Raw genomic sequence first — 23,743 nt, 5'->3', positions numbered from 1 at the left:
GCTGGGCTTTGTTTCTAAACCTCACGCCTACCTCCTAAATGAATATTATTGTCTCCGCTTTATAGATGAAATAACAGACTAGGGGGGAGAAGGTTGAAACTTGCCCAGTGCCTCCTGTTCAGAAAATAGTTGCATTGGAACCAGGTACTGTCTTTCCATTTCACTCTGCCCGGGTCCTTCTCACAAAGTGAGCAAGGATCTGGTGGTCCCCGAAGCACTACAGAGAACCCTAATTTAGGTGTGAACAGCTCCCTGTTTCAGTGAACTTAACCTAAACTAACAGTCTGATTTCCCTTAGCCTGCAGGGTTTACCGCTCTGCCCGGTGGCACCTTCTTACATCACCCACACACGTTGCATTATATCCTCACTTCCGTCTCTACCCCCAAAATGCTGGGACGCTATGTAATCCTCAATGCCCGAACCAGAGTTCTAACCACATATGTGCAGGGTTAAGATTTACAGAACCGAAATAAGATGTAGGAACTGAAAGCTGGCTCATTACCCTGATTGTTTTGGGGGCTGGCTGGAAAAAGTACTGGACCATGATACAGAAAAGATGAAAACAAAGTGTAACACCGGACACGAACACATCATCTATTATACCTAAGCGCAAAAGCAGGCGTATAACCGTTTCAGACTAGTGTGCAGAAAAATCAAGAATTGAAACGTTCAGCATGCGGAAGTGATCCTCTGTGTAGTATTGCTAGCAAAGCCTTGGTCTCTCTATGAAATTACAAAAGCACATTCGAGAAAGAAATCTGTGGATGACGACCATCTTCTTTAAGTGACCTACTTAACACAAAATTTGAATTTTGTTTCTGAACACACTTCTTGCCGATCCTGATTCAATAAGGAGTAATAACAATAGTCAGCTTACAGTTATTGGGCACTTGTTACATGTTAGGCCCTGGTTTGAGAGGTATTTATTAATTTCGCTCTTGAAAATAAGCCTACCAGTACCTAGAGCATGTGCGGGACGTCAGAGGATAGATAATTCCCTGAAAAAGCTATCACCTTTTCTCAGTATGCCAAACACAGCAATGTCAGATGAAAATCTACTTTAATTTTTCCTATAGGCAGTGAATTCTTTACAGTTTTGAAAAGTTACATATGCTTATATTCTTAACTAATAAATTGTTTACAATGCCAGGGGATTTGACTTCGGGAAATAGCTGTCTTTAAAATTTGTGAAATGCTACTTTTGGCATCATTTCCTCTAGCATACGCCTCTGTAGGTACAGACAGAATTATTATTCACGTCACTGCAATTTTAAGTGATGTATGAAAAAAGCCATTCAGGGTTCAATAGTGTTTCATGGAGTGATCATTAACATATAATGTAGTATCCAACCCTAGAAGGACATTTCTAAGGCACAGTCTGGTGGACGAGTATTTCCTCTTGACACATTATAAGTTACCTGTTGTGTAAATGAGGTAGGACACTATTTTTTAGTTGGTTTCTTTAACTTACCCTAAAGTGATCTAAGCAATCATATGGTACTCAAAATAGTTTTAATAACTGTATTTTTACTATACACAAAACATAATTACTAAACTAAAAGGAGGCCATTGATAAGATGACTAATTATAAAATTGATTTAATATGAGTAAATTTTTATCGCTTTATTATTATGTTTTAAGTGAAAGCAGTCATATTTGGTGCCACTCATCCCAGAGATTTAAGACTAAAGAAATATAAAGACTTCCCCTTTTGATAATGTCATCTTCTTGGTATAGTTTACAGTAAACATTTCTAGTTTTTGGTAAGATTTCAACTTTGGAGAACCAAAAGTTGAGTCTTCGCAGGTGACGAGAGTGAGTTCTGGCATGGGCTGTTGTTTGGGAGGGAAGGACACATATCAGAAATATCTGTCTAGGTCATTATTGTGTATTTAAAGGTGTCCTAACATTTAGAGTTATCTAGAAAGGGTAATATATCTAGAAGGGGTAGTAACTCACAGGTAAGTTTAATTTAAACAGGAATTGAATCCACTGGAGAAACCACACTGAACCCTAGGTTCCAATCCTGATCCACTAATCCTCCCCGCGTGTCTTAATCTCTCCGTCTCTACGTTCTTCCTCTGTAAAATGAAGGAATTGGGCTAGATACCTCCCAAGGTACATGAAGTACCAGCATACAAGAGCTGTGCTAACTCAAACTTTGTTTTCAGAACGCTTGATATAAATGAGTGAATCTGCATTAATCTTCACTGATTTTTACATTCCAGAGTTGGGGCGCCTGGGTGGCGCAGTCGGTTAAGCGTCCGACTTCAGCCAGGTCACGATCTCGCGGTCCGTGAGTTCGAGCCCGCGTCGGGCTCTGGGCTGATGGCTCGGAACCTGGAGCCTGTTTCCGATTCTGTGTCTCCCTCTCTCTCTGCGCCTCCCCCGTTCATGCTCTGTCTCTCTCTGTCCCCAAAAAATAAATAAAAAACGTTTAAAAAAAAAAAATTACATTCCAGAGTTTAATTTCATCCCACTGTTATTTTCTTATTTATTTAAAGAAATCACCCAATAGGGTTTACTTTTCAATAAGTAACTCCAGTATTGAATTCAGTTCGGTTTGTTAAGCCTCAGTTCACCTAATCACAACCTAATCGATGTCCTCAAGTGGGTATTTTCACCTCCCTTTGCAAGTACCTCTCCGCCAGATGCTAAGTCAACTGAGTGCAATGTTCAGGTCACATGACCTCTAAGACAGCCATTTGCACTCTCATGGAAGTGGGTGTAATAAATGTGAGATATGATTATTTGCCACTGAGTCGCTGTAACTTCCATTCACTTGAATTGGTCACACGAATGTGTGCCTATATTAAGCTAATGAAAAATTGGGGAAAATGGTAGCAACTGTCAGAGAGCTCAGCTGGTTACATCAGAACTAGAGAGTCTGGGCTTTGGTGTCATGAGACACTATCATGGTTTGTGAGGATGAAATGAACAAGTACAGCACTCTAAATAGAGTAAGTGGTAATTCTCACCATTGACAAAAATACCCACCTGAGTTTGGTATTTTATTAAAGACAAAGGACAGTTTTGTGTTTGATGAACTCTTCAATGAACTAAAAGGAATATAGACAGAACAGGGAACTGTGGTTTTTAAAAACGTTCAGGTAGTAACAGATGAGAGTATTTGACCCTGGAGGGCTGAGGTCCTTGTGGCTTGTTTTTTTTAATTCCAGATCAGGCCTGGCACAGAGTTCGAAGCAATGTAATTATGATTTATGAAGTGCCTAAACAAAGCGTTGTTCCTGTTAGCCAAAGATTTTGTGCTTAGAATTTAAGCAAAATCTGAATGAAAAGAAAAAGTGAGTTTTAAAAATGTCATGAAATAAAATTCTTAGAATAAGTCCTGGAATGTAAGACTGGGTAATAATTTATGAGACTGGTAAATTGAAATGTTTATTAAACATTTTTATGGTAGAGGGGAGCCTGGGTGGCTCAGTTGGTTGAGCGTTCGACTTCCAGCTCAGGTCGAGATCTCATGGTCCATGAGTTCAAGCCTTGCGCCTGGCTCTGTGCTGACAGTTCAGAGCCTGGAGCCTGAATTGGATTCCATGTCTCCTTCTCTCTCTGCCCCTCCCCTGCTCACACTGTCTCTCTCTTTCTCTAAAAACTAAATAAACATTAAAAAAACATTTCTATGGTAGAAAGCTCTGAATTTTATCCAAAATAAACCTTGTGCTCTAAAATGAAGTAAAAATGTTAATGTTTGATGCTAGAGAAATGAAAAGCACGTTCATACTGGCGTATAGGCGTATTCAAGACGGTGGGTTGAAGCCTGGTCAGATCTGGGCTAGAAGTTCAGCAGGAATCTTAATAGACCTTACTAAGAATCTTACACTCTCACCTCCATTTCTGTATCTGGCAATGGAGACAGTAGTTGTGCTTACCTCAGGTTGTTAGGAGAATCAAAGGAGAAATGTTAGGCATGGTTTTTTATTACTTCCTTCAAATACATTTTGAGTCAACTGCTTAATTGTGCATTTGATTTCATTGTCTTTTCCAAATGTCAGTCTGGTTTTTGTTTTTGCTTTTATTCTATAGGATTAACCAGTTCCTTGACTTCCGGACTCTGGATTGGACTTAACAGCCTGAGTTTCAACAGTGGCTGGCAGTGGAGTGGTGGGAGTCCATTCCGGTATTTGAACTGGTTACCAGGTAGAGTTCAGCTTGCCTGTGGATAAACTCATCTAAATTCAATTTATCTGGATACCATGGAGATCTTCTTCATCTCACATATAGAGCTCAAAGAAAGGAATTGCGAGACTTTACCAAATTTAGACCATTTCTCATGTTGCTTTGAAATCTGCCAAAGTGATTTGTGGATACTAAAACCTTAAGGTTATACCTGCTTCCCAGGATAGGGATTTGTCTGAGAGGATAATCACACAAATAAATACAGGATTCTGTGAAAGTATATATTTTCTGAGTATACTTGATTTGCTAGGTATTATATTCAAAATCAAATTTTTGAATTTTACAGTGTTCCAATTGAAAGTGCATATGTATAAAATGTATACTTATGAGATATATATACTATGTAATGCTATATAGTGTATTGAAAGATTTTATATGTATTTATATTTATACACACAAAAAGTATGAAATTAAGCAAATATAAATTATTTGGGGCTGGACAATTTCTCACTGTGAGCCTTGAGATATTTGCAATATATCTGTCATTGTCATAATGATCTTAAGGTCTACATTAACATCATTTTCTCCTGTTGTTAATCTAATAGAGTTGGATTAAAACAATATTTCAGCCACAGATGATGATATTCTACACTAGCACAATAATTTATTAGCACTTTTGTTGGCAATTTGTAGTTTAATTGTTAAACACACACACACACGTGCGTGCACACACACACACACACACACACACACACTTGGGTGATGATCAAGCCTTTAATAGCGTTCTAATTTTTTGGAGGACAGAAAATGCTCAGAACTAACCAACTAATCATTGGTTTAAATTGATTTGCTTTTAACTCTGAAATTCCATTTCCAGTGCGTTCCTTCCATGCATAGTTATGGGACTGTCGCTAGAGTCATCTCTATTTGCCTCTACAACATGGGAAATCAACATTGTAAGGCAATATCAGATGTCAGTTTTGTGGGTGAGGATTAAAGTCCAATTAAATGGGAGAATGGCAGTTGGGCTCAATCAGATCAATCAATAATGATCTTTTTTTTTTTTTCAGGAAATAGAGTTTACTCTTTGTTGCTTAGTTATTGTATGTCGGGCAAGTCTCTTTATTTACCTTACAGTTTTGGAGTGATGACTGTAATATTTAATTTGCATTGCACTTGCATTCCCAGAGTTCAGTGAGAAAAGAGGGGGTATAACTTCAGGGAAAGTGAGCGATGAAACTGGAATATTAATGATAAAGGAAAAGAAATTAAACCAAATTCCTGGGAAGTAGTAGGCACAAGATCAAATCACCTTCTGAAATAATAGGAGAGTTTCTTCCAACTAAAATTAGAAACCTTGTGGAATATCAGCAATGGTCATTGCATAAAATTTTGATCAAGCAACACATAACCATGGTAGCCATTTACAGACAATTAATTGCTGTATTAAAGTCCTTATCACTAACAGTGGTTCACTTTGTGTGCTATTTCACTACTTCTAAAAATTTCTGACAAAAGCTTTACAGAGCAGGTGATGTGATTCTCATTTTGCAGGAAGGGAAAGTGAGGTCCAGGTCTGGGTTATATACATGTGGCAGGTCACAAAGCAGAGTCATTAATAAATTGTGGCTCATCACCTTGGCTTCAGGTGTGAGACAGAACTAGTTTTCAGAGTACTGGTTTTAAAATCCTACATGAACGAGCAAAAATGCATGAGAGATGTGGGTATCATTGCCTGTATCCGTTGCCTTCCCGACGTTGACTTTATCTGGTTCTTTTATCAGTTTTCAGTAAGATAGGGGATGAGGGGTTAGCAGTTAAAACTCTTCGGTAGACTGGGTTGAAAATCTTGAGAAACAATCTTAGTTTCGCGTTTACTTGATTGGCATTCCCTGTGTCATGTTGCTTCCCAAGCTTTCCTCCTCTTGTCTTTCTCCTCTTCACTGAATTCCTCTCTGTCTCCTCTCCCTAGTTGGGGAAATTTTTCCCGTGTTCAGAAATTCTCTAGTTTGCTCTTCACAGTTAGCCTTACTTAGCTGTTTGGTAGGTGTCCACCTTTTTTAAATATGGCTGCTTTAGAGCATCACGTCTCTTGTATTTTGTTCAGTACCTCTCTGTTATACATAACCAAACCCAGTGTGAAGGCTGTTCAGGATTATAAGCCCTAGCTTTTCTTGTTGAAATTCGGGGGAGGGGGAGTTATTTCAGAGAAGCAAGCGTGTATAATCAACATTTTAGACATCGAAATGGTCCAACAACAAGTAAAGAAATAGACACGCAACATGTCTTTTGCTCTGCAGTCAGTCAGTAAAAGCTTTCTTGGTGAATTTGTGGCAGATAACAGAATGGAGATCCATTAAATCCCAAGGATGAAGACGTGAGGTTTTGGGGGGCTATTTACTTGTATTACCTATGATAATCCCACTGTGATTTTTTCCTTTTCCCCAAAGGAAGTCCATCAACAGAACCTGGAAAAAGCTGTGTGTCATTAAATCCTGGGAAAAATGCTAAATGGGAAAATCTGGAATGTGTTCAGAAGCTAGGCTATATTTGCAAAAAAGGCAACACAACTTTGAATTCTTTTGTGATTCCCTCTGGTGAGTGATCCATTTGATCTGAAGTGTATAAAATATTATCACTGAAAGAAGAAAATCATAGCTTACATCACTGCGTGAAATGAGAGGTTTTGTTGATAATTTATGGAGTAAATATAATGATGTTCCTACAGAATTTCTTTTTGTTGGTTACTGGTGATGGGCAGTAACATTTCCGGAGTGTGCTGTGGTGTTCAGGCATGCACAAAGCCTTTGAAAGAACAGCAATCAGAATTCTGTCCTCACAGCAGCCCTGTGAGGTAGGCATGATTATTCACACATTCTAGATGAGGAAAAGGATATTAAGAGGATATATAAAACTTGCACATGTGACAAAACTGGAATCCAAGAGAGGAAATAAATATCTGAAAGGGATGTTTTTATTCTCACTGTTTAAGGCTCCATATAGGCTCTAATGCTGTAAGTTTAGCATCTCAAATGGAAGTCTTCACAGAAATGGGATAAAACATCCCAAAAGTACTAACTTACTTTTACATTTAGGATAGACTCTGGGAAAAGAATCCAATTATGCTCTCTCTTACACTTTTATAGAAGAATTAAATTACTAAGGCATTTTTGCCTTGACGAAAAGCAAACAATCTACACTTTTTTCACTATAAGCTGTTTTTGCAGGGACACTTAATGCTCTAAAGGGCTGTATGGCTGGATGTATGGCTGGATGGATTCTTCTGGAGAAACTGGACAGTGTGGCATTCTTGACTTTTCTCCTGGACTTTTAAAATCAATTTCATTGCCTGGCTGGAAAGTCAAAAGGCACAAAATGATAGAAAATAATAGTATTTTCCTTCCACCTCTTACCTCTAACACCCATTTCTCCTCCCTGGTAAAGAACTGTTTCTGGGTGTTTATCCTCACCTGGTTACTCAATAAATATATAAAAAATATGCTGATAATTATTTTTTTCTGTTTTATGCAAATGGAAGCATACTGTACATATATTCTCGACTTTTTTTCACTTAAAAATTTTGGACATCTTTCCATATGATACATAAATAGCCTCTTTGTTTTTTTTTTTATTTTTAAAAAAAAAATTTTTTTTTTCAACGTTTATTTTATTTTTTGGGACAGAGAGAGACAGAGCATGAACGGGGGAGGGACAGAGAGAGAGGGAGACACAGAATCGGAAACAGGCTCCAGGCTCTGAGCCATCAGCCCAGAGCCTGACGCGGGGCTCGAACTCACGGACCGCGAGATTGTGACCTGGCTGAAGTCGGACGCTTAACCGACTGCGCCACCCAGGCGCCCCAATAGCCTCTTTGTTTCTGTGGCTGCACCATAGCCATTGCAGAGAGAGACCATGTAGATTTTTTCACCAGTCACCTATTAATGGACCTTCAATTTACTTCCAACTTTTTATTATTACAAACAATCTTAGACTGACTTTTTACACGTGCCATTTCGTGCATGTGATCATTCCTCACAGTGGCGTTGCTGGATCAGAGAGTGGGTGTGTTTGCAATTTTAATAGATACAGATATGGTCAAGATCTCCAGATAAGGGTCATGGTTCTTGGGTTTGATATTTACAGAGGCACCATTTTGACTGCAGGCATTGTCCAGGAGACCTCAGTCGCCTTTGTACTTCATATCCTCTCTTCCTCCCATAGGAGAAATAGTATGATTCTTTCTTCTTGGAAAAGCTCATACAGTTCTTCAGAAGATTTGGAATTGCCACTTTGGGCAAGAGGAGAATAGTTGTTTTATAGCTTCCCTGGTACAGGAAGCAGAATTCTGGAATTTAGCCTTGTTCTTAACTCCCCCGTTGTAGGGTCCTCATCTGTAAGGGGAAATATTAATACCTCTTCTTTCTGTGAAAATTCATTCATACTGTCAAGACTTCAGTAAGTTATTCTTATCTCTCTACAATACCTGCCTTGTTTCACCTGCTAACGTTCACTTTGACATTGGTTTTTTTTTTTTTTTTTTTTTTAACGTTTATTTATTTTTGAGACAGAGAGAGACAGAGCATGAACAGGGGAGGGGCAGAGAGAGAGGGAGACACAGAATCTGAAACGGGCTCCAGGCTCTGAGCTGTCAGCACAGAGCCCGATGCGGGGCTCAAACTCACAGACAGTGAGATCGTGACCTGAGCCGAAGTCGGGCGCTTAACTGACTGAGCCACCCAGGCGCCCCTTGACATTGGTTTTTGAATTTCTCTGTATTTCCTGGGTTAATCATTCTGTCTTATCTATAAATTCAAATAAACCAGAGCTTGGAAAAGCATATGAGAGTGAAAATGACACAGTACAGGGGCGCCTGGGTGGCTCAGTCAGTTGAGCGTCTGACTTCAGCTCAGGTCACGATCTCGCGGTCCGTGAGTTCGAGCCCCGCGTCGGGCTCTGGGCTGATGGCTCAGAGCCTGGAGCCTGCTTCCGATTCTGTGTCTCCCTCTCTCTCTGCCCCTCCCCCATTCATGCTCTGTCTCTCTCTGTCTCAAAAATAAATAAACATTAAAAAAAAATTTTTAAAGAAAAGAAAATGACACAGTACCCATGATTGGTGACCCTCTTGGGCAAGAGTTCTACCTTGTACCTTGTAGGTCCTTCCAATGCTACCCTGTTTGTTCACAAATCCTGGGTCTCTAAACCTGAACTGCCCCATTCGGTAGCCACTTAACCACAAGTGGCCATTGAGAGCATGAAGCCTGGCTAGTTTGAATTGAGATGTGCCCTAAGTGTAAAATACATACTGCATTTCCAAGACTTAGCATGTGAAAACATAAAATATCTCATTATTTATTTTTTATCGATTACGTGTTGAAATGAAAATATTTTGTGTTAAATAAAATATATTATTAACATTAAATTTACCCATTTCTATTTACTTTTATTTAACGTGGCTACTAGCAAATCTAAAACTATGTATGTGGCTCTCATTTGTGGCTTACATTATATCTCTGTTGGACGGTGTTGCTCTACAGGAACGGGTGATCTTTTGTGGCTGTCCCATGGAACTCCTTTTCATTGGTTATCTTCATGTTTTAAGATATTTTTTAAGGTTATCCGTTCAGTTTTTGAGGTCCTCAGCATTTGCTGCATTTTCAACTTCCTAGGTAGCAAAATCAAAATATCCCACCAGAGGGCTCCAGAGTTATACTAAGTCTTTTCTTTCTTTCTTTCTTTCTTTCTTTCTTTCTTTCTTTCTTTCTTTCTTTCTTTCTTTCTTTCTTTCTTTCTTTCTCTCTCTCTCTCTCTCTCTCTCTCTCTCTCTCTCTCTTTCTTTCTTTCTTTCTTTCTCTCTCTCTCTCTCTCTCTCTTTCTCTTTCTTTCTTTCTTTCTTTCTTTCTTTCTTTCTTTCTTTCTCTTTCTCTTTCTTTCTTTCTTTTTCTTTCTTTCCCTTCCTTCCTTCCTTCCTTTCCTTTCCTTTCCTTTTCTTTTCTTTCTGTTTTTTTTTTTTTTTGCAACGTGACAGTGTGCAATATCTCAATTGTATTGAGGGGCTAGAATTTTTAAGTATGTGCATTTTTTACTGTTACAGTGATGCAGTCATCGTGGGTGACCGTTTACTTAAATGACTACTGTAAACCGAATCCTGGACTCAAACAAAGATGTGGCAGACAGTCCCAGTCTTTAAGGAAAAATGGCTTTAAGGGATTCATGAAATGAATATCAAACATTCACTGTATTGAACATTTACTAAGGCAGCACATCTGAGAACATGTACTACCAAACACATATACTAATTAACGTTCATTTGGTAATACGGTCCCTCTGTAAGCAAGGTGCATTGCTAAACTGCAGTTTGAAATCGTTTCTGTAAACGGTAACGCGAAGCTGCCGTGTAGCACATATATCTTCCGCTCTTTTTCTTGACCAGCATTCATCACCGCTGCCATATGGCAGGCCCATGCCGGTTCTAGGGCATACAAGGATGAATAATATGAGTCTCTGCCCCACACATCTTTCCCTTCACTTTCCCCAGCTCATGACTATTACAGTACATTTTTTTGCAATGCGAAATCAAGATTTATGAAATTTGGCCGTAACTATTAGTAGTAATAATTAGGATGTTGGCCACTATGACCTATTGACTTAAATAATAATTGTGTGGTATTTGCAGTTTATAGGAACGTTATCTCAGATGCTTTGTAGTTCAGAAGAACACAGTGAGGATGGGTAGTTTAATATTAGTATGGTTAATATGGTTATGTTATATATGGTTACTTTGGTTCATGTGACGTGACTTGCCCAAGGTCACACAACTTGTGGCAAACTCAGGTGTTGCCTGAAAGACTCCTGAATCGAATTCCCTGTGATCACCACAGGATCACATGCCACCTTGTGGGAGCAAGCCAGAGGCAATGGGCTGGGGCAGAGGCACAGGTGGCCAGCTCACGCTGCTGTGGTTGGTCTCTGTGGCTCATTGTTGGCCCTTCTGCCCCCACCCATTCTATTCCCCATTTTAACCCAGTTTTTGTGCTTGTTTTCTGAGTATTGCCCTTCTTCTGAGGAATGATTGGCTCCCTAGTGTCCACAAAATCAAAGTAAATTGAAATCTTTTAAGGAACGTATTGTATGTCAAATCTTTTGTGCCTCCAACATTTACATAACATGCTTAGTACAGGTTTGCTGATGATAAAATGCGACGATCTGTTGCATCTTAGTGTGGCTTTGTAGGTATAATTTTTTTAAAAAAAGAGTTTTCACATGTAGCTTTATTTTATTATTATTTTTTAAATGTTTATTTTTGAGAGAGAGTGAGACAGTGTGAGTAGGGGAGAGTCAGAGAGAGGAGGAGACAGAGAATCTGAAGCAGGCTCTGAGCTGTCAGTGCAAAGCCTGGTGTGGGGCTCGATCCCACGAATCATGAGATCCTTGCCCCGAGGTCATACAATTAACCGACTGAGCCACTCAGGTACCTGTAGTTTTATTTTAAAATGAAAGATGGATTCGTATAGTTTTTAGTTGAAAAGCAAACCCAACCTGGTTTATCTTTTGTGAATATGTATGCCAAAGATGAAAAACAAATATTACCTTTAGTTGCTTATAACTATGAACTGTTTTTTTATATAGAATGATGGAAAATTTTGTTATAATGAGAACAACCTTCCCTCTTAAATGTTTGCCAAACTCTTTTTTCTCTAGAAAGTGATGTGCCCACTAACTGTCCAAGCCAGTGGTGGCCATATGCAGGCCACTGTTACAAGATTTACAGAGAGGAGAAGAAAATCCAAAGAGATGCCTTGACTGCATGTAGGAAGGAAGGTGGTGATCTAGCCAGTATCCACAGCATCGAGGAATTTGACTTTATCTTCTCCCAGCTGGGATATGGTGAGAACCTTTAAATCTGTAATATGTTTGGCTCTTCCCGCTCTCCTCCCATCACTAGAAAATTTAATCATAAATGTTAAACTTAGTGATTTAAAATTAATAGTTAGATTATTTAATACAACAAATATTAATCCTGCATGAAAGTAAAACATTGTTTAGAAATTTAAAGAGTTTGTATCACAAAAAGAGAATTTGACTTATTTTTCTTTTGATATGTAATCAATTAATAGGTAGTTTAAAAAATATTGTTTTTCCCTGTATAATCCGGATTCAGAGCAGCCTACCTTAAATTTGTCAATAATATTTATTGGAAGTATTTGTGTATATGTATTTTCTTTCTTTTGTAAAAGATCGTTCTCTCTCTTTTTTAAATGTTTATTTTATTTTGGAGAGAGAGAGAGAGAGAGAGAGACAGAGCATGAGTGGTAGGGGGGCAGAGAGAGAGGAGACACAGAATCAGAAGCAGGCTCCAAGCTCTGAGCTGTTGGCACAGAGCGTGACATGGGGCTTGAACTCAGGAACGGTGAGATCGTGACCTGAGCTGAAATTGGATGCTTTAACCGACTGAGCCACCCAGGAGCCCCTGTATTTTCTTTCTTAGTGCCCATGTTTTCTCTCAGCAGAAACATCTCTAAGTCTCATACTCTGGATTTTCCTTTCTTTTTTAAGTCTATGTATTTATTTTGAGGGAAAGAGAGAGCAAGCAGGGGAGAGGCAGAGCGAGAGAGGGGAGAGAGAAAGAACTCCAAGCAGGCTCCGCACCACCAGTGCGGAGCCCGATGCAGGGCTGGAACCAACCAACTGTGAGATCATGATCTGAGTTGAAATCAAGAGTCGAACTCTCAACCCACTGAGCCACCCAGGTGCCTTTATTTTCTTTGTTAACCTAGCTAGTGCTGTCACAGTGTTGAGCAGCAAAAAAACAAAACAAAACAACCAGGATATTTTATTGGGGTGGTTGGGTGTTGGCCTAAATCTTTTAAAGAAATTTATGCCTCCCTTGTTAGGGATGTAATTTAAAGATTATATAGAACATGTACTAAACAAAATATTGCAAAGCTTTCAAAAGCTGGTTCTGTCAACAAACAAACCAACAAACAAAACACTGGGGAGAAGGAGCTGGGAACACTCACCGTGAAGGGGCGGCAGGGGCGGGGAGGAACCTAACGATAACGGGCGTTCGGCGATACCTGCTGATTAAATGTTTATCATTTTCTGCTTCCACCCGTGGGACTTCTAAATAGCTGCAGCTGTCCATTTCCAGCCAGCAAAACAAGAGGAAATGGCTGGTGACGATGGTGAGGGCTGCTTCCTGACTCGTAGAGCCTGAACGTTGATAGGAGTCCGTGGCGAGGGGAAAAGACCAAACAGTTGACAAATAGACAGGAATTGGTAAAGTCGTCCCAGAGAGAGACTGCAAAGACCCCAAAGCACTAGGACTCCTACACTGGTGCCAGATGGGATTCTTTCCCCTGCGCATATGTTCCTGTGCTCACTAGGCCCTGATGGCAGCCTGCTGCCGCCTGGATGCCATTTCTCGATTTTATATTTACTCCTTCTGGAGAAATCAGACTAGACGGTAATAATGGGATCAAGACTGATAGGTCTGAATAATATCACGACCTACAAGTCATGATACGTATAGCAGGTGATAAAGTGTTACAAATGAATCCGTGAAAAACAGATTCGTTAAGAGGCCATAGGCCCAAAGAGCAAATTTTGCTCTATTTTCTATAACATGATGCAGTAATAGCAGAAGCTGATACGTTTATTGCAATAGTTATGTAGCGAAGCTGGTGGCAAAGGTTGCTTCTATTTATTTACTTATTTATTCGTTTCTTATTGAAGTATAATTGACATACTTTTTATCAGTTTCAGGTGTACAACCTTGATTGCACATGTGTGTTCATTGCATCATGATCACTGCACTAAACCTGGTTACCTGCATTGACTCTGGTCACCTTGCTGTGCATTACACTTCCGTGATTTTTGAATTTCATAACTGGAAGTTTGAACCTCTTGGTGCCCTCACCCATCTCCCCCCAATCCCCTGCCTTTACTTCTGGCAACCACAAATCTATTCTCTGTATCTGAGTTTTGTTTTGTCCGTACATTTGTTTTGCTTTTTATTTTAAAAAACAAGGCTTTTTAAAATGCTTATTTACTTTGGAGAGAAAGAGTGACAGAGCGAAGACAGGGAGGGGCAGAGAGAAGGAGACACAGAATCGGAAGCAGGTTCCAGGCCCTGAGCTGTCAGCACAGAGCACAATGTGGGGCTCGAACTCACTAGCCGTGATATCATGACCCGAGCCAAAGTCCGAAGCTCAACCAACTGAGCCGCCCTGGTGCCCCTCATTTGTTTTGCTTCTTAAATTTACATATACATGAGAGCAAATGGTATTTGTCTGTGTCTGATTTATTTCACTTAGCATAATGCCCTCAAGGTCCATCCATGTTGTCTGTTGTCGTAAATGGGAAGATTTTATTCTTTTTTTGAAACAAATTTTTGAATATTTATTTTATTTACTTTTGAGAGAGAGGAAGAGGGTGCAGAGAGAGATAGAGAATAAGAATTTCAAGTAGGCTCTGCCCTGTCAACGCAGAGCCCGAAGGAGCGCTCGATCTCATGAACTGTGAGATCATGACCTGAGCCGAAATCAAGAGTCAGATGTTTAACCGACTGAGCCACCCAGGTGCCCCTAGAAAGTCTTTATTCTTTTTTTATGGCTTTAATAGTATTTGAGTGTGTGCGTGCGTGTGTGTGTGTGTGTGTGTGTGTGTGTGTACATGCAATGGAACATATATATATATATATACCATATCTTCTTTATTCATCCATTGATAGACACCTAGGCATTTCTATATCGTGGCTATTGTAGATAGTACTGCAATGAACATGGGGGTGCATATATCTTTTTGAGTTAGTGTTTGTGATTTTTTTTTTAAATACCCAGAAGTGAAACTGCTGTATCATCTGGTAGTCCTACTTTTAATTTGTTGAAGAACCTCCATACTGCTTTCCACAGTGGCTGCAACAATTTACTTTCCCACTAAGAGTGCATGAGGGTTCCCTTCTCCCCACATCCTCGCAGACACTCGTTATTCTTGTCCTTGTGAGAATAGTCATTGTGATAGGTGTCGGGTAATATCTCATATGGCTTTAATTTGCATTTCCCTGATGGTTGGTGATTTTGAGCATCTTTTATTACGTGTCTGTTGGCCATCTATATGTATTTTTTGGAAAAATTTCTATTCAGATCCTCTGCCTATTTTAAAATCATATTGTTTTTCTGTTATTGAACTGTATGAATTCTTTATATAGTTTATATATAAACCATTAATGAATGTGTGATTTTCAAATGTCTTTTTCCATTCAGTATGGTTGCTTTTTCATTTTGTTGATAATTTCCTTTGCTGTGCAGAAGCTTTTTAGTTTGATGTCCCATTTGTTTATTTTTGCTTTTGTTGCCATTGCCTTTGGAGTCAGAGCCAAAAGAGTATTACCAAGAGCATTGTCAAAGAGCTTACTGCTAACATTTTCTTCTAGGAGTTTTATGGTTTCCAGACTTATATGTAAGTCTTTATTTTGAATTAATTTTTGTGTATGGTATAAGATAGTGGCCCTGTTTCATTCTTTTGTAAGTGGCTTCCAGTTTTCCTAACAACATTTACTGAAGAGACTGTCCTTTCTCCAATCCATGAGCATGGACTATCTTTTTATTTGTGTCTTCTTCAATTTCTCTCATTTGTGTCTTAGAATTTTCTTTTACCTTCTTGGTTAAATTATTCCCCGGTATTTTATTCTTTCTGATGCAATTGAAAATGAGGTTGTCTTCTTAATTTCTCTTTCTTATAGTTCATTGTTAGTGTATAAAAAGGCAACAGATTTTTTATTAAATTTATTTGTATCCTGCAACTTTATTCAATTTATTCGTTTTAACATTTTTTTTCTTTTGGTGGAGTCTTTGGGGTTGTCTGTAAAATCATGTCATCACAAATCCTGATAGTTTTACTTATTCCTTTCTAATTTAGATGCCTTTTATTTTTTATTCTTACCTAATTGCTTTGGCTAGGACTTCAAATAGTATGTTGAATAAAAGTGGCAAAAGTGCCATCCTTGTCTTTTTCCTGTTCTTAAGGGAAAAACTTTTAGCTTTTCACATTCAGTATGTTAGCTGTGGGCTCACAATATATGCCTTTATTATGTTACTGTACATTCTGTCTATACCCAATTGGCTGAGAGATTTTATCATAAATGGATGTTGAATTTTGTCAACTGCTTTTTCTGCCTCCCTTGAGATGATGATATGATTTGTATTTTCATTTTGTTAGTGTAGTGCATCACATTAATTGATTCTCAGATATTGAACCATCCCTGCATCCCTGGAATAAATCCCAAAGGTCATGATCCTTTTAATGCATTGTTGAATTCTGTTTGCTACATTTTATTGAAGATTTTTTCATCTATGTTCATGAAGGATATTGGCCTATAATTTTGTGTGTGTGTGTGTGTGTGTGTGTGTTATCTTTGTCTGCTTTTGGTATTGAGGCAATATTACACTCATAAAATGAGTTTTGGAGCTTTCCTTCCTGTTCAATTTTTTGGAAAAGTTGAGAAAAATAGGCTTTAAGTTTTCTTTGAATGTTTGGTAGAATTCATTGGTGAAGTCATCTGACCCTAAACTTTTTTTGGAGGGGGGGAGTTGATTACTGATTACTTCTCCTTACTATTAATTGGTCTGTTCAGATTTTGTATTTCTTTATGATCAAGTCTTGGAAGATTGTATATATCTAGGAATTTATCAAGTTCTTCTAGTTTGTCCAATTTGTGGGAATATAATTGCACATAGTAGTATCATATGATACTTTGTATTTCTTTGGTATCAGTTGTAATTTCTTCTCTTTCATTTCCATTTTTGTTTATTTGCACCTTCTCTCCTTTTATATGATTGAGTCTAGCTAAAGGTTTGTCAGTTTTGTTTATCTTTTCAAAGAACCAGCTATTAGTTTCATTGATCTTGTTTGTTATCTTTTTAGTCTCTCTTTCATTTATTTTTGTTTTGATCTTTTTAATTTCATTCTTTCTACTAACTTTGGGTTTTATTTGTACTTTTTCTAGTTCCGTTAGGTATAAAGTTAGATGTTTAGTTTTCTTTTTGTAGTTGATCTCTGGTTTCACACCATCTTCGTATATTTATTGACACTTATTTTGTGGTCTAGCATGTGGTGTTTCTTGAAGAGTGTTCCTTGTGTACTTAAAAAGAATGCATATTCTGCTGTTTTTGGATGGAATGTTGTGTATGTGTAAATTACTTATCTCCATTTCTTTAAGTTTTTTTCTTGGGTTTTATCTTGTTTCTTTTTTCTTTTTTTAATTATTTGGAATATATTCTTCTGGTTTAAAAAAATTTTTTTTTAATTTATTTATTTTTGAGAGACAAAGTGAGACATAGCATAAGTGGGGGACGGGGAGAGAAAGAAGGGAGACACAGAATCTGAAGCAGGTTCCAGGCTCCAAGCCGTCAGCACAGAGCCTGATGCAGGACTCGAACTCACGGACTGTGAGATCATGACCTGAGCCCCAAGTCGGATGCTCAACTGACTGAGCCACCCAGGCGCCCCCTCTGTTTCTTCATTTTGTTTGCCTCTCTATGTGAAACAGTAATCTCTCTCAGTCTTAAAGTGGTGGCCCTGTGTGAGCATCATCCTTACCATTTAACTTTGCTCTGCTCATTACTTGTTTCTTGAACTGTTCTTGCAATTGTTTCAGACTTATGGGGCCCAGACGTACAGTCCCTCCTGGCTACCGGAGCCCAAGATTCAATGGGCATCCTTTGTGCTGGCTGTGCATGGAGATGCTGTGAGGAAGCAGAATGGTACCTGCTGTTTCTGGGGCTGCAGTAGTGGCATGGGGCATGGGGCCCTTGCTCCTACCTCTGGAAGGGCTGCAGCATCAGTGTGGTGGGGTGGGCAATAGTGGATCAGATTGATAGGGCAAAAATGGTGGCAACCAATGCCAGCACAAGCAAGGTAGAGGAGGAAGGTAAAATGGTGCCTGTCAACATCTTTCTCTGGAGAGAGTTCCAACAGGCTTTTGCCCCTCTGGCAGAAGTTTTAAGATTATCAAGTGAATCTCCTTTGCATGTGGTCTAGGCTCTACTTTTTCCCCGGGCCCTGGGGTGAGTAAGTCCACATGTGAGATCTTCACGTGTGGATTCTCTGTTCCCTACAGCCCTATGGTTCTCTTGGATTTAAGCCCCATTGGTTTTCAAAGCCAGACATTTGGGGGGATTATCTCTCCAGTATACATCCTGAGAGTGGGGAGTGCCTGGTGTGAGACACAAACCCATTACTCCCTGAGGAGAAGTTCCATATTTGTGAGACCCTCCTGATGGTGGGTGGCTACACCCTGGTGGAGTTTTTGGCAAGACGAGGTCTCTGTTTCTCCTACCCGTATTTCAGTTTTTGTTGTACTGTAGTTGTTCAACTGGTTCTCAGGTTCCTTTCAGAGGGAACTGTTCCATATGTAGCTATAGATTTGTTGTCTGCATGGGAGGACGTTAGTTCAGGATCCTTCCGTGCTGCCATCTTGAACTGCCTCTGGCAAAGGTTGCTTTTCTTAAAATTTATTTTTTTTAATGTTTATTTATTTTTGAGACAGAGAGAGACAGAGCATGAACGGGGGAGGGTCAGAGACAGAGAGGGAGACACAGACTCTGAAGCAGACTCCATGTTCTGAGCTGTCAGCACAGAGCCCAACGCGGGGCTCAAACTCACAAACTGTGAGATCATGACCTGAGCCGAAGTCAGAAGCTCAACTGACTGAGCCACCCAGGCGCTCCAGAGGTTGATTTTCAATTCAGAAGAGGAATTAATAAATTTTTACTAGGGAAACCTTCCCTTTTTTGTCATGGATAAGACTTCTTTATTTAAAACAGTGAAAATAATATGGATAAAGGTAAAGAAAAGTTGTAAAATTATTATTTCTGGATCAAAAGCCTAGAAAAATTTTTCTGGCTAGTTGAGATAATTATCTTTTTTTTTGGATATTTTTTATACTGATTGTGGAAATAGAGTGGAGAAATTGGGACTTGCGCACCTAGGTTATGACTACATCAACTAAGCTTCCCTAACAGACTCATAACAATTGGTTTAACGACTTTTTCCGCTTGTGTATTATATATTTTTATAGAGTGTAGGCTGTGTTTAGGAATTACAAAAGCTAGATGGGGGTGCACAATGTAGTTAAGAAAAAATGTTATAGGGAACTCTTAACACTTTATTTTAACTGTGGGCCTTGGGAGTTTCGGGTTTTATTTTTATTTTATTTACTTATTGCGGGGGCGAGGGGAGAGTTTTTTATTTTTTTTATTTTTTATTAGTTTTGAACCTAAATCCTGAAAGGGCATATGAGGTCATTTTGAAGCCTACATTTGCTGCCCAAAAGATCATGAGCTGCCAAATTAAGTGAAAGGAAAAGGGTTTCATCCTGGCACTGTCATTCATGCCTCAAGGTGCTGGAAACATCTGCTGGGGCTGGCAATGGGCCAATCAGCGACTTCTCCAAAAGCAAGTTGGGAGACAACGTTTAGGAGGAAGAGATTAAACCATTTAGGGAGATTCCTATTTAGTGTGGCATTTTTCTCATTTTCTACTACAACATCATCTTTATAGTCCTTTGGCAAGTAATTTTATTTTTGCCATTTAAAGGCCGAAAGTCAAGCATTCATGATGAAATTTCTAGTAGAACAAATTAAATATCCATTAATTTTTTTAAATTTGCAAACGTATGTTTCTAGGCATGAAGACTTAGGCCTTACATTTTGTTCCATTTTAGTTATAATATTTTTGGAATTATAACTACAGATAAGGTCAATAATGTTCTTCATAGAACTTTAAAACAAAATGATGACATTTTGTATCTGTACCTGGTTATTTTTGTTTTAACGTTTATTTGTTACTTAGTTGAGTTTGTCTGGTATTTTATGGTGAACATGATTACAGATTCATTTATATTTATAGACCAATAAATAAGTCCTAAATGTCGGGAGAGACAGCTCAACTCCTTCGTTTATATATTTTCTCACTCCTAGTACAGTTATTAAGCTTTAATATCTGGAATGTTCTTAATAATAACATAGTAAGTAAACTAGAAGTGGTTTTTAATAGTACTTTAAAACATTCATGATATTTAATGATAGTCAAATAGAGTAATGTATAAGTAAGCTGTCATATTTCCAACACAATGAGTACAGTTTGTATGGAAAGTTATTTATAACAAAAGAATATCTTCACAAAACAGGGGGTAATGATGGACCAACCTCAGCCTCATTTTAGCAACTCCCAGGAGATACAAGTTACACTTGAACAATAAAAGAATACAGTTGCCTTCACAATGTAAAGAATACATTGCTCAATGAAACTAATATTGACAACATAAAGTGTAGTTGACACGTCAGATTAACACTCAAGAGAATGGTCTTTTATCTGTTATAATCTTAAGGGAGTTGAACTTTTGTTAATAAAGCAGGGAGCCTTCCTTTCCCGATAACTCCTGATTTTAGGAAAGAAAACATGTGTACATTGATTTCGTGTTTTTCTTCCTCTTTAGAGCCAGATGATGAGTTATGGATTGGCTTAAATGACATCAAGATCCAAATGTATTTTGAGTGGAGCGATGGCACCCCGGTAACATTTACTAAATGGCTGCGGGGGGAACCAAGCCATGAAAACAACAGGCAGGAAGATTGCGTTGTAATGAAAGGCAAGGTAAGGCAACTTTATTTGCTGATGCCTAGCAAAAGCCACAGGGTATGTTCCATTCTGCCTCGCTTATTACATATTATTATTGTTTAGGTTGCTTCTAGTCTAGGTGATCTATCTGTGTTTCTATTGTTTGGCAAAGTCAAATTTTCAAGGGGAAGAGAAAATCAGCAGATAGAAACATTTGGTGCAGGGGTGAAATTAACCAGTAACCAACATATTCGTCTTGTTCCTGTGCTGGGTTCTAAATGGCAATTCTTACAACTTGACTGATCACATCAGAGCTTTGGTTCAACTTTTGACTGGTTGCTCTGAGCAGATGCACTTAGATCTCTTCTGGGTTTCACCGTCTGCCCTCTGTACCTGGAGAGCTACGTTTGCTCTTTTAGGTTACTTGGAGATGTCAAATACGAAAAGATTGCTTCCACGGCCTAAATAGGAGTTTGGTGACAGAAGAATATCATCAGGTTATCTTTTATTAATGGATGACGAACACGGTGGTTAAGAGGCTGGGTCTGGATGCCTGGCTTATTTTCTCATTTATGAAAAGGGCATACTAATTGTACCCAGCTTAACAGTGAGTGTAAGGATTGAATGGGTTAATGTGTATAACAAGTACCGTGACTGCCCCAAACCAGTTGTTAAATAAGTATTAGCTGCTGTTTCATCATTGTGGTTGTTTTTGTTGTGATTGTTTTTTTTTTTTAATGTTTATTTACTTTTGAGAGAGAGAGAGAGACAGAGTCCGAGCAGGGGAGGGGCAGACAGAGAGGGAGACAGAGAATCCAAAGCAGGCTTCAGGCTGTGACCTGTCACATAGAGCCCCATGCAGGGCTCAAATTCACAAACTATGAGATCGTGACCTGAGCCGCAGTCAGATGCTCAACCAACTGAACCACCCAGGTGCCCCTCATTGTGATTAATTGAAAGCTTAAGAAAAGAGCAGGTATAAACTATTGAAAGGGTAGGCAGAAGTGTGTCCTGGGAAGAGGAAACCAGAAAACATCCTTCTTATAAAGAACTGAAGGACAATATGGCCGAAAGCACGGAGTTAGAGGTGGACGGACAGGTAGGAAAGCTGGCGAGTATTGAGACTGAGAAAACATGCCTTAGCTGAGGAGTGGCTAAACCAACTTTTCAATGTATAGCTCTCACTCTGGCTGAAGATTGAGGACCAGATGGCAGTAGGTTGCAACTGAGTGAGAAATGAGGAACCAGAGGCAGACAATACAGAAGGAGTCTGTAGGAGACTGAAGGAGAGGAGAGGTCATTTTGATGTGCAGTCGTTGAGGAAGGGGGAGAAGGTGGACTCTGAAGCAGGCTGGAGGGCAGAGTCGTAGACCCGGGAGGACACTCCTCAGTACAAATTGGAAAAGGGAGGAGAGATGACTGGTTTCAAGGTGTGTTTTCAAGTTTGGTGTGTTGGGTGAGGGAGTTTTTCTGGAAGGCTTTCTCTGTACTTGGTTAACTTGAAAACAGCTGATGGGAGAGGCTGCATGTAGACCTTCTGTTGGTATAATCACTTAGGGGCTTACAAGCATTTTTAGTTTCTCTCTAGATCCTTCTACACAGTGGCATGGATAGCCATAGTATCAAAACATATTGGGGCCCCAATAGCTTTTCACGTCTTTGCAGCCGGAGTCAAATTTGCTGTTTACTTATAAAATGTCAATTCACCTTTCCTTTTCACAGATGCCATTTTTCTCTTAAGAACCTCGAATCTTCGTTTTCCTTTCCTGAGACACCATTACAAGAAAATGGCCTCAGAGTGAAACAGCTGATAATCATTCATTTTTTTTTTTTCTCTTTGCTTTCCGTAGGACGGGTACTGGGCGGATAGGGCTTGTGAGCGGCCTCTTGACTACATCTGTAAGATGAAATCTCAAACCCAACCTTCAGGAACAGTAGAAGTAGAAAGAGGCTGCCGGAAAGTGAGTATAAAACATATGCAATCATTTCAGACCAGCAAATATTCTGTGATATCTTGGCTTTACTTTTGCCTGGGAAAGTGTTGTATCATTGTCATAGGTAGTCAGATGTTCTAACTTTTTAAATGTTCAACTGTTTGTTGGTAGTATTTGGTATTTGTTCTCCCTGAAGTCTTCTTCAGGTGCCCTCTACAGTTAATATGGGTGCATGTGATTCAGAACGTCGGGGGAATTCTCCCACCCCAAATGGGGGAGCTAGAACAGAGAATAAAACCACACACCCGTGGAACCTCGTGAGGGTAATGAGAGTCAGATGGGTTAAGGTCCTGGAAAGAAGGGTCACTGAGATATTATTGGTGGTTGATGATCCCATAGGTGGTAGGAACATTTCCAGAAGATAACCATGAATTTCAGATAGCCAACTCTCCTGTCATTTTTCTCCATTTATAATATTTTTGAGAAGGCTACGTCTGACGGGGATACTTCGCAGTAGATGGCTGCATTGGGAGGGGAGAGATCCGACGAGCTGGCAGTAGCCTTCAGCCATCAGTTAAAGTGGATAAAGCTTCGCCATCTTACTGCCCATCCCCCTCACCTGTATCGCACTTGGCATTCCACCTCCCTGTAACTCTTGTAGTTCTTTGAGGTTGAAGCAAATGGCGTCTGTGAAACAGTTTCTAAACGCATAAAGAAACTACAGAAGACAGGGTGTTTGTTGGGTTCTCATTTTCCTGTTTAACTGCTGAATTGCTCGTCTTCCTCTTTTGTTCCTTTCTCACTTCTCTTGGATAAAAATAAAGTAGAAACCAGTTTTCTTTCCAAGCATGTCATGTTGTGATCAGGTCGTCTTATAACAAACACCAGAAAGCTGAGAGTTCATGAAACACGATTCAGTACTGTCCAAATAAACTAGAAGGAAACATTGAGCAGGGGCGCCTGGGTGGCTCAGTCAGTAAGTCGTCTGATTTGGGCTCAGGTCACGATCTCATCATTGGTGAGTTCGAGCCCCGTGTTGGGCTCTGTGCTGACA

At 39.3% G+C, this 23,743-nt stretch overlaps 1 protein-coding gene across 1 annotated transcript in view; it reads left to right on the top strand.

Moving 5' to 3' along the window:
* The window catches only part of MRC1 (mannose receptor C-type 1), a 99,236-nt gene that overhangs the window by 26,527 nt on the left and 48,966 nt on the right, over positions 1-23,743 (top strand). The window contains exons 5-9 of the mRNA XM_058681785.1: positions 4,046-4,159; positions 6,589-6,735; positions 11,837-12,022; positions 20,634-20,791; positions 22,606-22,716. Of these exons, the coding sequence (XP_058537768.1) occupies positions 4,046-4,159; positions 6,589-6,735; positions 11,837-12,022; positions 20,634-20,791; positions 22,606-22,716 (716 nt within the window). The remainder of the gene's footprint in view (positions 1-4,045; positions 4,160-6,588; positions 6,736-11,836; positions 12,023-20,633; positions 20,792-22,605; positions 22,717-23,743) is intronic.

The sequence above is a fragment of the Neofelis nebulosa genome, chromosome 8 (assembly GCF_028018385.1).
Source record: "Neofelis nebulosa isolate mNeoNeb1 chromosome 8, mNeoNeb1.pri, whole genome shotgun sequence".
Lineage (NCBI taxonomy): Eukaryota > Metazoa > Chordata > Mammalia > Carnivora > Felidae > Neofelis > Neofelis nebulosa.
Note: the sequence above shows the minus strand (reverse complement) of the source record. Positions and strands in the feature narration are given on the sequence as shown.